Source organism: Phragmites australis, chromosome 10, assembly GCF_958298935.1.
Source record: "Phragmites australis chromosome 10, lpPhrAust1.1, whole genome shotgun sequence".
Taxonomy (NCBI): domain Eukaryota; kingdom Viridiplantae; phylum Streptophyta; class Magnoliopsida; order Poales; family Poaceae; genus Phragmites; species Phragmites australis.
The window spans coordinates 29,378,515-29,395,921 of record NC_084930.1 but is presented as its reverse complement, the minus strand read 5'-3'; the positions used below and the strand labels follow the sequence as shown (position 1 = coordinate 29,395,921).

The 17,407-nt window shown below is 42.4% G+C and overlaps 2 protein-coding genes across 2 annotated transcripts; both read left to right on the top strand.

Annotated features, from left to right (window-relative positions):
* The first annotated feature begins 2,160 nt into the window (after positions 1-2,160).
* LOC133930218 (uncharacterized) lies at positions 2,161-8,896 on the top strand. Its single transcript, XM_062376882.1, has 4 exons — positions 2,161-2,309; positions 2,651-2,705; positions 5,069-5,107; positions 8,450-8,896. The coding sequence occupies exons 1-4, from the start codon at positions 2,161-2,163 to the stop codon at positions 8,894-8,896; spliced, it is 690 nt and encodes a 229-aa protein (XP_062232866.1).
* A 1,662-nt stretch (positions 8,897-10,558) lies between these two features.
* Positions 10,559-12,944, top strand: LOC133883354 (galactoside 2-alpha-L-fucosyltransferase-like). Its single transcript, XM_062322658.1, has 2 exons — positions 10,559-10,827; positions 11,300-12,944. The coding sequence occupies exons 1-2, from the start codon at positions 10,650-10,652 to the stop codon at positions 12,769-12,771; spliced, it is 1,650 nt and encodes a 549-aa protein (XP_062178642.1). The 5' UTR covers positions 10,559-10,649; the 3' UTR covers positions 12,772-12,944.
* The last annotated feature ends 4,463 nt before the right edge of the window (positions 12,945-17,407 follow it).

Here is a 17,407-nt window from a genome sequence, read left to right as displayed (position 1 = left end):
TGCCCACACAATGTTGCCGTGCTTTTGGTGTCCTGTCAAATCGGTCAATTCATGTCACTTTTTGTCTCTCCACTCTGCGCTATAAAATGAGTGCAGCTGCAGCACGAGAGAAGAGCAGAAGCGTAAAGGAGGAGATGAGAGGAGAAGCAGCAGCGCAGCGTGTGAAGAGGAGAGAAGAAGTAGCGCGAGAAGAGGAGAATCAGCCTGAGACGAGGAGGAGTAGCAGCGTGAGATACAATAAGTACTTAAATTATGTTTTTAATTAATATTTGCAACAATAATAGTAATTAGAGTGTTTAACTCGGTAGTTACATTTGTTCAATTATTTGCTTAGCTTGATTATATGAATCTGATTATTTGCTTAGGTAGTGTAATAGTAATTAGTGTGAATTTATATAATAGTAATTAGTGTGTTGTTGTGTAATAGTAATTATTTGCTTATGTTAGTAGATTATATAATAGTAATTAGTGCAAAATTGATTAGTAAAAAAATTCAGGGCACCTCAGCTTAGCTCACTCAATGCAAAGAAATTTATGAATATGTTAATAGTGCAGTATCAATTTATAAGGAGATTGAATATTTGGTCAATGTAACTTTCATGTTAATTTAAATAATATTTTAATTCAATATTGAATATTCATTATTTTATTTTTATTTAATAATAATGATTTAATTAGCATTTTTAATTACTTACATATTTAGCATGTGTACCGTGCAAATATATAAGTAGTAATTTTATTAGATGTACATTTGTTTACTAGATACAATATGACTTTCCATATTTATTATAGAGAATGTTCCAGTTTTGTATGGGAGGCTCGTAACAATTTAGAACTACCACCACGTAGAAAGTTCGATTGAGATACCTAATGACCTAGATGACCTGAAATCACATGTTATGAGCCTTTTGCATGTAAACCAGCAATCCCATACTGTTGTCTTGGAGGGTGTGCGGCCACGGGTTGTTCCAAATAGCTCAGTCGTTATCCATACGTTGTTCGAGATGAAAAGAAACAATGCATGGGCTTTATACTCACGCAAGGTATTGGAGGAGAACTTTAATATAAGGGTGTACGTAAACATAGTACCACAACTGGTGCATGGTGATCCAGTGAGTACCGTGGAAGGATCATGCCAGCAGGTGATGCATGAAGAGGATGAGGGCATGCCGGGGAGGGTAGTTCTAGTAGAGATGGAGCTAGAGTGGATCATTCTGATGTAGATGCAGGATGCATGGATGATGAAGCCGGTGATAGCGGGGATGAAGAAGATGCTGACAATGATGACCCGGTGCCGGCGATCCAGTACTTCCGTAGTACTGGTTTGCTGGATTGTATCGTCGTTGAGTATATCTAATTGGGGGTTCCAGAATAGGGACATCTAAGTCGGGCAACAATTTTGTAACAGGGGGAGGTCGTCCACTTTATTAGAAACTATGCTGTAATGACAAGAAGGGACCACAAGTGCGCCCGGTCTAACCCTAAGGAGTATGAGGTCAAGTGTTTCAAACACCCAATTTGTCCTTACTTCGTACGAGTACATAAGCCTAAACATGAGAACTATTTTGTGATCAGTAGACACACCCCACATACATGCAGCGAAGAGGCTATTATGAATGTGAGCCACGCCATTGATGCGAGGTTCATAGCCTCATCACTCTTGTTAGCACGGATATTTGTTTGTTGCCAAAATCCATTATGGAGGAGGTGCAGACTAAGATGGGTATGCTGATCAATTACCACACAGCGTGGCAAACGAAGTAGAAGGCGTTGAAGATGCTATTTTGAAGCTTCGAGAAGTCTTACAACTATGCTCGAAGGCTATTGCAGAAGATTGCCATGATGAATCCAGGGACTCAATGGGCGATAGCGGATGAGCCGATCAAGCTAGAGGATGGATCATATAACACCACTGACCGATACCTCATTAGGTTATTCTACTCCTTTGGACAATGCATCGAAACTTTCAGACATTGCATACCGGTTCTATGCGTGGATGCCACATTTCTGAGCAGCAAGTACCATGGTACCCTTATGACAGCGATAACGGCGGATGCAAATAATCAGATTATTTCTCTCTCCTTTGCAATGGTTGAGAGTGAGAATAATGATAGCTGGTTGTGGTTCCTCACTTTGTTGAGAACACGTGTCGTGGGCAACATGGAACAAGTTTGCATCATCTCTGACTGCAACAAGGCCATTCTGCATGCGTTGGACATGTTGTATGATAGCACAAACTACGTCATTGCATTGCCTGATGTGAAGAGAAGGTGTTGCATGCGCTACTTGGGAGCGAACCTGTACACAAGGTATTGTAGTAAGTCTCTTGTAAAGAGATTCAAAGGTTTGTGTCTGCAGAACCAGCAGACAGAGTTCAATGAGATATGGAGAGAGTTAAATAAAACCACTCGCAAGATAATGACAAATCAACAAGAACAGGAGGACCATCTGCGAACGCAAATGGTTGGGGGACAAACTATCGTTAACTGTTCATGTGATACGTTTAGCCAGTGGATAGCAGGGAAGCCAACAGAGCATTGGGCCATAATCCATAACACTCACGGTGCTAGGTTAGCACTTAGAATTTAAATTACATATTTAACCATGTCTTATGCAAATAGGCGTTCTAAAATTTTTGTATCCATGTTAGGTACACTATCATGACATCGTACATAGCGGAGGCGTTCAACAATGTCCTAAAGGGAGTACGGGACCTCCCATTATGTGTCATCATTGAGCTCATACTTTATAGAAGGGTGGGCTACTTTCGAGACCGTGATAATGCTGCTATGAATTAAAATACAATACCTCTATCGTGAGACACCCTTTAGACACAAAGTGACGACACGACTCAGCTTTAACCATGAAATGACAACACTCCTATCGTGAGTCAGTCTTTAGATAGTGACCACACAGCGTAGCTTTAACTGTGTTAACTATGAAATGACAACACCTCTGTCATGAATCAGTCTTTAGACAGGAAATGACCACACGATGTAGCTTTAACTATGCAATGACAACACCTCTGTCGTGAGTCAGTGTTTAGACAGTAAGTGACCACACGATATAGCTTTAACCATGAAATGACAACACCTCTATCGTGAGTTAGTCTTTAGATAGGAAGTGACCACACGACATAGCTTTAACTATGAAATGACAACACCTTTGTCGTGAGTCATGCAATAGACACGAAGTGACTACATGACCCAGCTTTCATAGGAATCCATGCAGAGGCAACAATAACTCATGATGAACTCCGAAACTTTTCCAGCTTTCACATAGATGCTCCAGCCTCTAGCCATGCCTATACACTCAATCCATGCACCAGCCCCTAGCCACCATAAATAACTCTACCCTCATCCATGGATAGACCAGTCCATACTCAGCTCTCTTAATTGCAATGTCTTACTTAGCTCCACCAAGCCCACCCAAGAAATATTGGGGGATTTTTATCCCATAGGGGGTCAAACCACCGATGTACTTCTGTGACGACCCTTGTAGGCTTCGCGAGTCCCATGAAATCTCCTACACCTATGATCTAAGCTTCTTCATATGTGCTAACTACCAGTACGATAAGCCTCGATATGGACCATACGAGTACCCACGGGTATAGCAACATACATCACTCATGTGGCACTTTCCCTATGATTTCATGCACTGTCTTACTAATCTCTCATCTTCTTTCATTTGTCTAGTCTCCTCCACCTCTATATGACTTCATGGAATGACTAGATATGGAGCAAAGTGATGACCAGAAGCAGTGGGTCCAAATAAGCATGCGGTGGAGGAGAGAAGTGTACAAACATCGAAAGTACGAGCAATAATAGGAGAAACTACGGCTTAAGCGTTAGGAGGAGGAGTGCATGAGGAGGGCAGTGAAGGAGCATGCCGCGGCTAAAGCTCACGTGGATGAAAGGGAAAGGAAGCGCTAAGACTTCAGGCCCCGATGATCTGAGGAAGGGCAAATATCCCAAGTGCACTCAGTAGAGACTAGAGATCATCTTTTGTAACTTGGTCTATTTTCATTCTCTAAGGCATGTTAGGTTTAGCAGTGTCACGCTATTAAGTTAGTCGTTAGGCTTCCCGTACATACCAATATTTGTTGTCGTCATCTCTTTATGGTTACTGCCCATTCACGCACCGACGAAAAATCTCATATCAAATGTAAGGTTTATCAGCGTATTTAATCTCTATGCCTGGTTATATGGTAATTGTTCTTCACAACTATTAATATTCGATAAATTAGAATTTGTATCCTCCCAACGTTAATTCATTGTAAAATTACCTTGCAGAATTCTTTCCAACAAGACTTAATATTAATATGAAATGTAAAAAAGACATATAAATGAGCATTACAAAGGCTTAATATTAATATGATAACCAAGGATTTGTTCATGTTAAATTATTTTTATTCAAATTGAATAAAAAGAGAATATTACATGAAATGATAAAAATGCATATAAATGGAGCATTACAAAGAAACTCACTTAGGGTTGAAAATATTTTTATAAATTAGTACATCACATGAGAAGAATATTAGTGATTTTTTTCTAGATTTTTGAGAATTTATTTGAGGCATTAAATATTGCTAGAATTTATAAAGTTGGTTTATTTGAAGAATTTTAATTAAATATTAGCTCAAGCTTTTTGGATCAAACCAATTAAAATGGATTGCTAGTGATCTCTAGTTTTCTCATGAAAATGTTTACATTTGTTGGACTATTTTTTTAAAAGCGTTGGCACAGGCTGTACCGAATACGATATTGTTGTCCATATTCGGCACCTGAGGTGCCGAATACGGGTGAGCAGTGATGTACCGAATACGGCTGAGTCAGTCTTTTTTCGGTGTTTCATATCTCAAAATCGGATTTTTGGATTTTAAGGTGCCGAATACAAGTACTAAATTTACAAATACGTTGATCTGTTGTCTATATTGATAAATACACCAACATATGTTGTCTATTTTTCTATTTTTCCTTAAAGTTGTAATACTACGTGAGTTGTTGGGTTTTGACTTAAGGTTAAAAAAGTGACTGAAAATTAACAAATTCGGTCACTTCAAAACTAGACACTCCCCAAAGATAGTGCTCCAATAATTTTACCAAAAATCTGAATTTAACAAATCTTAAAAACCTGAGGTTTTTTTCTACAATACAAGGATAACGCGCATGCCACACTCATCACCACGCATGCAGCCACACTCATTCACACACGAGTACACCTCTATTATACACCTACAAATAAACCGCTGAATTCATTCGTTTGTGTGTAAACTGTAGACAACAGGATTTGAATCCTGATGTATGGATTCATACGCTTGCATCTCCACCACCCCCCACAAGAGCTGGTTCAGATGTTGGCTTGGTCTCTCTTCATTATCTGCGTTTGTATTATCTCTGTTAATTAAATGAGGTACATCTCCTATCATTGTTTGAAAAATAAAATAAAAACACGATGTCGAGATGAGGCCACCACCCACCATAGAGATTGGGGCTGTGAAGGGAGTAAAAATCGGTGGCGGTTAATGCCTGAGGCTAAGGATGATGGGTAACTTCGTCCAAATCGAATATTTGAAGAGAGAAGTCAATTTTTTCACTTAACATCTTTATTTTAGGTTGAGGAGAGAAACCACTCTTATCAAACACTTCGATTTTAATTATGACATTTGCGAACTGAGTAATAGCTTAGCTGGTAGAACCTACAGTTGAGAGGTCGTTCACTAGATTCGAATCTAGGTGCTTGTAGGTTATGTGAGTACCTTAAGATTTGATACTCCCCTCTTTTACCACGAAGTTATGGAACATCTTCTCTCCGTGCTTGATTTTTTTTTATAGATTATGGCATCTGATTAGAGTTGAACCTAGTTTAATCTCTGAAATGTTAATGAACATGCGCTCGTTGATTACTTTTTCTGTGATCAGCTTTTTTTCTTAACTTGGCAACATAGTTCTTCTCAGCTACTTGGTGGTGCGGTACCCCTCCTTGTAATCTTTTGTGGCCAGCCTGAGTACAAACAACATAATTCTTAAGGATTATTGGATTTATTTCTCTCATACCCAGACCACTCTATCTTTTAGGTTTGGCATGAACGTTTCTTTACCTAAATCAAAAGTATGAAATCGGAATTTAAATTCGTAACCTAAAGTTTTCAGTCTGAATTGTAAGTTCTTGGGGGAGAAACTGCTAGGCTGAGGTTGATGGAAAAATTAAAGTCTTTTTCTTTAGAGAAAATTTGAAACCTGTTTAGATAGTTTTCATATCCAATTTTCGACCTATCTCTTGTTTCATTTTAAATCTGAATAAAAAAATCCTCATTTGAAAGTTTTTGGATCAGAATTGAAAGTTGTCTACCAAAAGGTTCAAATCTATTGTAATATATCTCTAAGTTCAGATTGATATTCTTTCAACTTCTCCAATCCATTACTATAGTCATTATCAATCAAACAGTAAATAGTTTAACTAAAAACAACATCCTGATTTGCCGCTAGGTAGAGTATGTAGCGGTTGCTTGTGTTCTACTTTCTACATTCACTACTACAGATCAAGCTAACATTGCCGGTTGCAAATCGGCCTTCACTGCCAGTTTTGCTTCCGGCAGTGAATACTTGATAGTGAAAGTCGAGCACTACCACTACCGGTTATGAATCCGGCAGTGAAATCATTTCGCGGAAAAAAAAAATCTGAGTTCAAGCAGGTGCTCGAACCGAAGCCACTCGAGCCCGCTGCCACATTGCTCACCATTGTGGAGCTCGGATCACTATTATGGACCTCACCGAACACACCATCTCGCATGGACCCCTCGCTGTCGTTGCTGCCATTGCCTGCACCCAACTCGACATCTTCCGCTAGCTCGATGACACACACACACACCCAGATGTGGCGGCACGAAGGACACCACCATAGAACACGTCGTGCCCCCAGCTCGTCATCCGCACCACACCGTCGTTCACTCCCAGCCCCAGCTCGACATCCTCCGCCAGCTCGACGGCGCGCGCACGCACACACACACACATCCAGATACGGCGGCACGAAGACCACCGCCACATAACACGCTGCAACCCCAACTTTCCATCCGCACCGCACCGCCGTCCGCCATCCGCTCCAGACCCCAGCTCGATGGCTGCTATCTCTGCCCCTAGCGAGATCCATGGCTGGATCCCACCGTGGATCCCCACTGGATCACGTCGTGGATCAAGCGAGGGGAGGAGGAGGAGGAGGCCGGTGAGGGAGGTGGTAGGGGAGGTGATGAGAGAGAGATACATATGGTGGAGGAGATAAGAGAGAGAGAGAGAGTCAAGAAAAAAATATCTAGAGCTGGACGTGAGAGCGAGCTAAAACTATAATCGATCAAAATTCCAGGTTTGGACGAACTATCGGTGGTTTGTAACACGAATCAACACTGATACTGACTAGCAGTGTCAATTCTTAGCTGCTCCATCATGGTTCGAGCGCGAAAGATTAAGAACCGGCAGTGATATATTTTCACTATCAATTCTTGCACAATCGGCAGTGATACATTTTTACCGTCGGTTCTTACATAATCGGTAGTGATAAATCGTCATTTATGATTAGTTCTGTAGTAATGATTAAAGAAAATTGGTGCTAAACTTAAGTCCTTTTTCTCTTAGTGCAAAAAACGTGCATGTCACTTTCTCTGGAAAAGAAAATTAGGGGAAATTAGCTTGTGGACAGATAGATGAGGCTGTGGGTGTGCATTAAGCCCACTAGAGGTTTGAGTTTTAGAGTGTGTACAGGGTCCAATAATTACTTTTCTAGCATGTGTAGGAGATGCGCTACTGGTGTCCAATAATTAATTTTATAGCATGTGTAGGAGACTCGTGAGAGTGGTGTGAGTCTAGTGTTTGTCTATTTTTTATCTAAAAGGAAAAAAATGAGCATGTGCAAGCGTAAAACAGGGCATGCATCCGATAATAGTAGATCATTACTTAGGCGGATTGACCTGCCTACGTCGCACTCATTTTTCTCATAAGCATGATAAAAAAGATTAAAAAAAATTAGATTCACTATTTTTTGACATCTCAATATTTATTTATGAATTTATTGATATTTAATATATTTATTTAATTATAAGTGGATACTTAATATTGGTGATGGCAAAACAGCATCAGATGACGGAGAAGAGTTCATAAAAATTCCATGTGATCTACTGTTAAAAAAAGGAGATGACCCCAGACAAATAATTGTCAAAAGCACGTATCCAGACTTGATGTCTAACTTAAAAAACAGAAATTTTCTTGAAGAAAGAGCCATATTGTGCTCAAGAAATGAAACAGTCGAGCAGATAAATGACTATATCATGAGCCAAATAAAAGGTGAAGAGGTGACTTACCTAAGCTGTGACTCTGTATGCAATGCATCAACAAACAATATGGAGCACATGTACCCTAAGGAGTTTCTCAATACCTTGAAGTTCCCAGGGATTCCAAACCACGAACTGAAGCTCAAAGTCGGACTGCCAGTAATGCTCCTTAGAAATATCAACCAATATGCAAGGTTATGCAACGGTACAAGAATGACAATCACTCAACTTGGAAAAAATTCCATCGAGGCACAAATAATTACTGGAACACATGTGGGCAATAAAGTAACTATACCACGAATAATCATGTCACCAAGTGATACAAAGTGGCCGTTCAAGCTAAAAAGAAGACAATATCCTTTGTCAGTTTGCTTTGCTATGACTATCAATAAGAGTCAAGGACAGTCACTTAACAAGGTTGGATTATATTTGCCTAAACAAGTATTCTGCCATGGACAATTATACGTGGCATTATCTAGAGTCACAAATAGAAAAGGTTTGAAGGTGCTAATCGACGACTCAGAAAGTCAAGCTGAGGACATGGCAAAGAACATTGTGTACAAAGAAATTTTCTAATTTATTTTTCATTCAATTCCTGTATATATAGATATTTCTAAAGTTTAATATGGACTATCAATTATATAAAAATGATGTATCAAAACTAGCCGCGCAAATGCGCGGGCAGCCTTCCTAGTTATAAGGAAAACAATGATATTTTCATATATGCACATAATTTTAACATGTAGATGACAACAATATAACCTAACTAAATTTGTTTCATATTTTTTGAGTTTTAGATATTTTCTTATACATTTTAGACTATTCATTATGTGTATATATATGGATATATATACATATACATATATATACACACATACACATATGCACATATATACGTACACATCTAACCTATATAACCTGTAGCTACAGTAACTTACCTATAAGATTGCTCTAATTCTTGGCCCTTTAATATATGTAATAGATTAGCAAATATTAAATACCATCACGGAGTTCTTTCCCTGGAATTATTGATATATTATACACAGATTCGTCATCTCCAAAGGTTGTCCATCGCTTCGCTCCGCAGAAATGAAGATAGGTACTTCTTGTTGTAAACGAACACGAGTTAGAGCGTTCACGTGGCTAATACTTGGAAAGGAACACGTCATGGCGTCGCACGAACGTATGCGGGGACGGCCAACCGTTTAACGGGCCTCGCGTCCGAGAGTCAAGTAAAACACGCAATTTATATTGGTTTAAGGTCGTGAGGCATCCTACGTCTAATTGATGAGCTCTCTGAATCTTTGTAGTTGAAATGCTCTCTAGATGTTGCCCTTACAAGTATGTATTGTGAGAGGATTACATAGAGTATTCATAAACTAATACTACTACAGAACTAATTATAAATCTCGACTTATCAATATCGATTCGGTCAAAACCGACACTAATAAGTTATCAAATTTACCGCGTTCCCGTTATTCACATATCTCACTTTGGTCATACACATTTTTAGAAAATAGCCAGGGGCCCACGTAAGCTAGAGAGATATTTCTAATAATATTATCTCTTATCAACCAGGAAGATCAATACTACTATTTATCAAAATGAAAAGGTTGATCAATATCTATAAGTTGTTAATGTGAATCAAGCTACGTTTACCAAGGGAAAAGTTTTTTTTTGTGAGGAAAGATAGAGTGCATAGGCAACTAAGCCCCCCGGTCAAATTATAGCAGCCAAACGTACAAGGTCCATCCTACCAACAATTTAAGGTCTGATAGCACCGATGTACATCGAATTTCAACCTTTGCAAACAAGCTACGTTTACCAATGGATCACGTTGTTCAATTCAATTACAACATTGCTCCACACAGATTCCCATCCATTTGATGCGTAACGTTCAACCCAAAGCACAAGGACACGAACCACAACACCAAGAAAAAAACCACTCGTTACTCCAGGCGTTTACTTCTACCATTTTTTCAGAATCAGCAAAGACGTTTTCACATGTATGTTTCGCATAGACCCCCCCCCCCCACCCAAACGTGATGACTATATTATTTAGCAGCACGTCCAAAATCTATACATGTCAGAGTACTCGAAATACGTCAAATATGAGCAATATAGTCGTTCGAGATTGCCAGTCCCAACTCAGCTGCATCGCGAAACGCCAACGGGGGTAATTCAAGACTTGTACTTGTTGACTTGCAATGCAATGCACCCGTAGCAAGTTCAGCGATTCCGGCAGCCAAGAAGCATGCCATGTGTGCCGAGAGCACTGTACGAAAGGTAACAGCTGCACTGGTGGGAGGTTGAAGAGGCTCCGCGGTTCATGGCGGCGAAGAAGATGAAGAAGCAGGCCGACGTCGACAGGCGATGGAGCTGGATGGTGAGCGCCGTGCTCGCCGCCTTTCTGATGACCGTGGCGCCCCTCGCCGTCGTTCTCGGCTGGCGCAATGTTGGAGCGCCGGCAGTCTGGATTGATACTGCCGTGGCCGGCTTACGCCAAGGTGAATTCTATCCACTGTCTGCACGTAATTTTGTCAAGTACAGTAAGGTGCTAATTCTGTGATCTAGATGTCTGGCCTTACTAGCTAGCTACCTTTATCAAATGCGTCGGTTATACTGAAGTGCTGATCTTTACAGGAAATGTTTCAGTGGATTAGATATGCTCCAGTTAATAATGTGAAGTATTCTAACTTCTCTCTGTAACATCTATTTGCACAATGTTCATCCCCAGAAGTTTTTCATGCTTTTTACCCTTTGGACATTTATGAATTCCTGATCTTTTAGACCTGTCAGACACTCTGACTGCTGCTTGGAAGAAATGTGAAGTACTGGTTACAAAAGTAGAAATATAATCAAATGCCACAGTAATGGTTACAAAAGTAGAAATATTGTCAAATGACTTCTGTTTGGAAGAAATATTAGCACCACATCAAGGTTCCACCATTTTGCACTTCTGAGGTCACTCGTTTGCAGGTTCGAATGGTCTTTCCTTCTTGGACCGGAGGACAACACGCTACGACAGGCTTCTAGGTGGCCTATTGAACGACGGCTTCGACTTCGAATCCTGCCATAGCAGGTACCAATCAGCCATGTACCGTCGAAATGCCGGCAGGCGACCCTCCTCGTACCTCATCTCCAAGCTACGACGTCACGAAGCCCTGCAGAGACGGTGCGGCCCGGGCACCGCGGTCTACAGCAACGCCCTGGAGCAGCTCAAGTTCGGCAAGAGCGTCGCGTTACCGGAGTGCAGGTACATCGTCTCCATATCGTACCGCGGCCTAGGGAACCGGATCCTCGCTGCCGCGTCAGCGTTCCTGTACGCCGTGCTCACCGACCGCGTCCTCCTCATCGACCCCAGCAACGAGATGGGCCAGCTGTTCTGCGAGCCGTTCCCCAATACGACGTGGCTGCTGCCGCCGGGCTTTCCACTGACGGACTACACCAACTTCAGCATCGACACCGCCGAGAGCTATGGGAACATGCTGAAGAACAAGGTGATCGGGACCACCGCTGCCGCCGATGTTTCACCGGCGCAAGTGCCCGCGTTCGCTTACGTTCATCTCGACCACGACGCTAGCATTCACGACAAGTGCTTCTACTGGGACGAAGACCAGGGGTTGCTCCGGCACATCCAGTGGCTGGTGATGAGGACGGACCAATACATCGTGCCGGGGCTGTTTCTTGCACATGCATTCCAAGAGGAGCTTGACCTGCTGTTCCCGGAGCCGGACACCGTGTTTCACCACCTCGGCCGGTACCTGTTCCACCCGAACAATCATGTCTGGGGCCTGGTCACGCGGTACTACGACGCCTACCTCGCGGCGGCGCAGCACCGAGTAGGCATCCAGGTGCGCGTCTTCGGCGCCCAGCCGAACTCGCCGGAGCTCCTGGAGCAGATCACGACGTGCACGCAGAAGGAGAAGTTGCTCCCGGAAGTGCTCACCTCGGGAGAGCCGATCTTGTCAGCGCCCAGTGTCAAGACGAAAGCTCTTCTTGTCACCTCGCTCAAGTCCTGGTACTACGAGAATATCAAGAGCATGTACTGGGAGCACGCGACGGCTACAGGGGAGGCGGTGAGCGTGCACCAGCCGAGCCACGAGGAGTTCCAGCGCTTCGGCGCCAAGTCGCACGACACCAAGGCGTGGGCCGAGATATACCTGCTGAGCTTGACGGACGCGCTGGTGACCACTGCCTGGTCGACGTTCGGGTACGTGGCGCAGGGGCTCGGCGGTCTGAGGCCGTGGGTAATGTACAAGCCGGCGAACGACACTCAAGTACCGGACCCGCCGTGCGGCAGGGACGTGTCCATGGAGCCGTGCTTCCTCAAGGCGCCGGGCTACGATTCCCGGCTCAACCGGTGGGTGGATATCACTAAGATTGTGCCGCACGTCCAGCGATGCGGCGACGCTGGCTGGGGGGTGAAGCTTGTTGGTCGAAATGAATAGGGGCCGGGCGGCCGGGGTACAGGACACTGGACATAGCATTGGAACATCGATAGAAATCTTGGATTGACTGTTGACGGTAGTAAGCACGACTACAGAAATGTAAGGGGTCATATTTGCTCACTTATGCCTCCAAGAAAATATGACTGTTCCGATCTTTAAAAAATACTTATGAATGTTCCAATTTTTTTGAAATTTAGTTTAAGCAATGTCTTCATCGTGAAAAATCGGTTCGAATTCTTATTGCACGTACGAATTGAAATCTTCGAGTGGTTAAGTATACGTGAACTAGACTTTTATAATAATTTATTATAAAGATTAGTTCATCAACCCGTGCGCGATCCAGCATTGCAACTTTATGACGACTCGTAAATTGTTCATCTAATAAACTTGTTGAAAAATAGATGATGTTTTGAGTAGATGAATTATAAAAGAAATACATGGGTTTTTAATAGGTTTGAACCTTCTAAAGATAATAAACCTATATCATATTTATCTTATATTAATCTAAGCCTGTTAAAGGGGAGTAGCTGGCCTAAATAGATCTAAATCTAGCTAGTCACTTCTTTCTTGGTTTCTATTGGTTTGTATGAGCTTGTGGAACTCGTATCGCTTAAGACCACTTATTTTGGCTTGTCCTCTGAACTTCTTTTCTGTTCTTGGAGATAAAACCTTTTGGTTACGAGATGCTTTGGGTATCTACGAGTAATTTCTTTTTTATCTAGAGATCATCTTCCTAAAGATAAATATATACCCTAAGAAATACGAGAAACTTTGGAGTGTCCGGATATGGTAACTATCTATTATTCATCGTCAAACCCCCGTCAATACGTGAAATGAGGCTTCAACGGTTTAAATACATGGCTAACAAAAGATAAGCTTTTTTGTCTGAACGTATCATCGGGTTAGACTCGGATCTCCGATTAGGGTGAAACATGTAACCGGGTTTTCTATGTTCTAAGATCACTTAGCTGAGATTCCGAATGCCTCTAAGTTCTCAGGGAGTTCTCGAGAAAACCTTACATCCGGGTAGATTTTCTAGTCTCCCCGAAAAATCATCCTATCCTTATCAAGTACAAGGGTGATTGGACTCATCGTTGGCTAGGCTTGGAAGTTGAACCATGGTAGCAGAAAGTTTACATGGTGGTGAAAAATATTCTTCGTTATGGATGCAAAGGGATCGTTACTCTGTCCTTTCGACTGCTCCTATGCACTGGAAGATCCATTGGATAAATGACCGCACCGGAGTTCGCCTCTTTATTCGTGTTGGTCAGCTGAAAAAACCATAGCTTTGATGATCTAGTGTCGCTTAGGAGCCCATGACTCATAATGCAGCCATGTCCAGAGTTAAAGCTCGGTAGGTGAGGCGTCTTGCCTTCTGATCCGTTGGCCTATATAAACCTTCGGACGCCGGATCTCAGCTGCACCAAACTTGAGTTCGATCATGGATTTTCCTCCTTCTGAGTACACACCATCTTCTCCAGATTATGCACCTCCTTCCCTAGAGTACACACCCCTCACTCCTCCATCATCCCCCACATAATCTAGTTTGGTGGTGGAGGTTATCGACATCTCTTCCGATGAGGAGGTTGAAGAGAGGGCAGCGACTCGTGGTGTCCCTATTAAAGATGGCAAGTCCCTAGCACCTCAGGTCCAAGATGAATTGAATTGGGATCTTTTGGAGGCCGAAATAGAGGAGGAAGAAGCGGTGGTCAAGATGGAGAAGAAGGGGGTGTCAGGCAGTGTCTCCATCAAAGATGGCAAGACACCTGTCGCTTCATCCTCTTCGTCCTTGTGTTATTTCGGTGAGGGCAGTTAGAGGGAGTAGCCGGAGAAGTAGAACCACCGATGAGGGTGGAGAGCCAATGACTTTACCTAACCCTATGTCGTCGTAGAGCAGTAGTTTGCAGTGGGTAGTCCAAATCATCGTTGTCGGAGATATCGATGATCTCAGGCTATGACACCGATGAGTTCAACGATGAGTTGGGGTGCTGCTGACCTTAACCTCTCATTGGGAAGGTTAAGGCAGTCTCTTTGTCCTCTTCGCCGGGTAGCCCTTTTAGGATTTTTTGTAATCATCTCTCCATTAGTTTATCTATAAAAGAGCTAAAAAAATCTTGTTAAATGAAGGAGTCCTACTTCTACTATAATATTTGTGTATGATTGTGAACCTTCTTTCGAATACAAGGAAGTTTTAACAAGTATCTAGCATCTCTTTGGGGTCGAAGTTCTTGCTTTGAGTCACGACTTGAATCTTCTTTCATTTAGCCACCTTTTCGACCTCCGCCTTGACCAACTTTTTTCACATGCGGCAATCGTAGATGTTGTGGTTGTTAGTTTGGTGGAAGTCGTTCCAAGTATTTCTGCCTTGTTCACTGGAGCCTGATGCAAAGCTTCTTCCTCAGGAAGTGCCGGTGCACTGGTCGAGACAAACGCCAGGTAGATATTTAGTCTTTTCCTTAACTTATATGAGCACATCCTCGGCCCTAGCAGACTTGTCGATGATCTGCATGAGCTCCATAAAAGTTTTGGGTTCTTTTCGAGCGATTGTCTTCAACGCAACGCAAGCTCTTAACCCCTTGAGTGAACACCGGTATGACATCATAATCGCTAATCTTGAGGATGGTATTCTGGGTATTGCTGAAGTGGCGCACGAACTCGTGCAAGGTTTCCTTCCATATATGTTCGTAAGTGGCGCACAAATGTACATACCTTGAAAGTTAGCTCAGAACATGTCGCAAAGCTACTCCCATGAGTAGATTGTCCCCAGTGATAGATTGGTCAACCATGTCTTGGCTACCCCTTCAAGGGTTGTGGGAAAGTAATTCACCACTACCTTCTCATCCTCACTAGTTGCTTGGATGATCATGGTATAGATCTAGAGAAACTCAACATGATTTGTGCTTCTATTGTATTTCTCGATCGTCCTAGGACGGAACATTGCCGGCCAGCTTACGTTCCATAGATCTATAGAGAAGTCCATACATTCGTTGATGGCGCCTTACTTGATTCTAGCGCCCTTGGGAGTCTTTTCCACAGCAATCGGAGATTGGTCTCGATTTGATCAATGTCAGGATATTTTCCGATTAGATCGATAAGGGGTAGAAAAAAACTTCTTCAAAAGCCCCCAAGTGTCTTCACTGGTTGTTCATGAATTGATGCAAGTCGTTGATCGTATGATCTTTCATTGGTGAGGTACGACAACAATTGTTTGCCCGATTGTCATCCTAGAAAGTACTTTTCCTATGGTTACGCCTCTCTGGGCCAGATGCATCTCGTGACGGAGGATTTCCTGGTTTGCCCTAGTTAGTACTGCTCTCGGCTAGGGCGAGATGAGAGTTCTTGGCTTGGAGCATGATCTCATTTGTCAAGTTGACTACTGAGTTCATCCAATCCTTACCGACAGGGGTAGCCAGATCTGTGGTCGGAGGGCGCTTGAGAGCCTCTTTTAGAAGGAGGATCCTCTTTGCAGTCGCGAGTTTAAAACGGTCAGCCTCCTATTGATGATCAAGAGGCTGTGTGACTGGGGCCCCGATAAGGGCCGGAGGTGTTATGTTCACGTGAGGCTGACAATTGCCTGCCGCTAGAGTCGAAGGACTCCGAGTGTTTACAGGGTCGTCGTTATGATGACCCAGATCACTACCCTCATTTCTGATGGTGAAAACTTCTCGGGGGTAACCTTCGCTGTAGGAGATGTCTAGATCCATTATGGATGCTTCGTCAGATTGCTTCGGATTGGTATATTGACAATCCATATTGTCAGAAATTTCGGGGATTAATCCCAACTTGCTGTGAACTAGACATCCACAATTATCTTGGCAACCGAGTGGTTCAAACTCGATACTATAATCTTTGGTGCATTGATCCATAAATCTACTTACCTCATCGCTTGAATCGTCGCCAGAAATTTCATTACCGAATCTACCCAATCGATCACCGGTTTGTCAGGAAGAGAGGTAAAGTTGTCGTAGAACCACTCATCTGAAAAACCAAATTCGATGAAGCTTTAGGTGATGTCAACGATTTGTCATGTATAGACTCTTCAATGCCTTTTGTCATGATCCCCACGGACAGCGTCAATAGTTGATGATTCGTAAATCCCCAATCTAATATACTTGTTCAAGAATAAGGGATGTTTTGATTAGACGAATCACAAAGAAAACACACAGGGGTTTGTAGATACCATCATGCTTCCCTAAGAATAGTAATCATATGTCATGTTTATGTTGTATTGATCTAAACATGTTGAAGGGGGTATAACTAGGCTAGATGGATTTAAACATAGTCGGACACTTCTTTTTTTGTTTCTGTTGGCTTGTATGGGTTTGTAGAACTCGTATCGCTTGAGACGACTTGTTCTGGCTTATCTTCCGCAGGGCCTCCTGGCTCCATATATATATATGCCCGATTACAGGATGACTTAGGTGTCTATGGGTAGTTTCTTTTTATTTAGAGATCTTCTTTCTAAGAAAAAAATATGCCCCGAGAATTACTAGAAACACTGAGATGTCTGATACGGTAATTATCTATTATTAATCTTTATAACTTTAGAAGATGTGCAAATAGTAGAAGTTTGTGAAAAAGAAATGGTTGTACATTCAAGATTTAGAGTTTGATAAAGTAAATGATATTTTCCTAG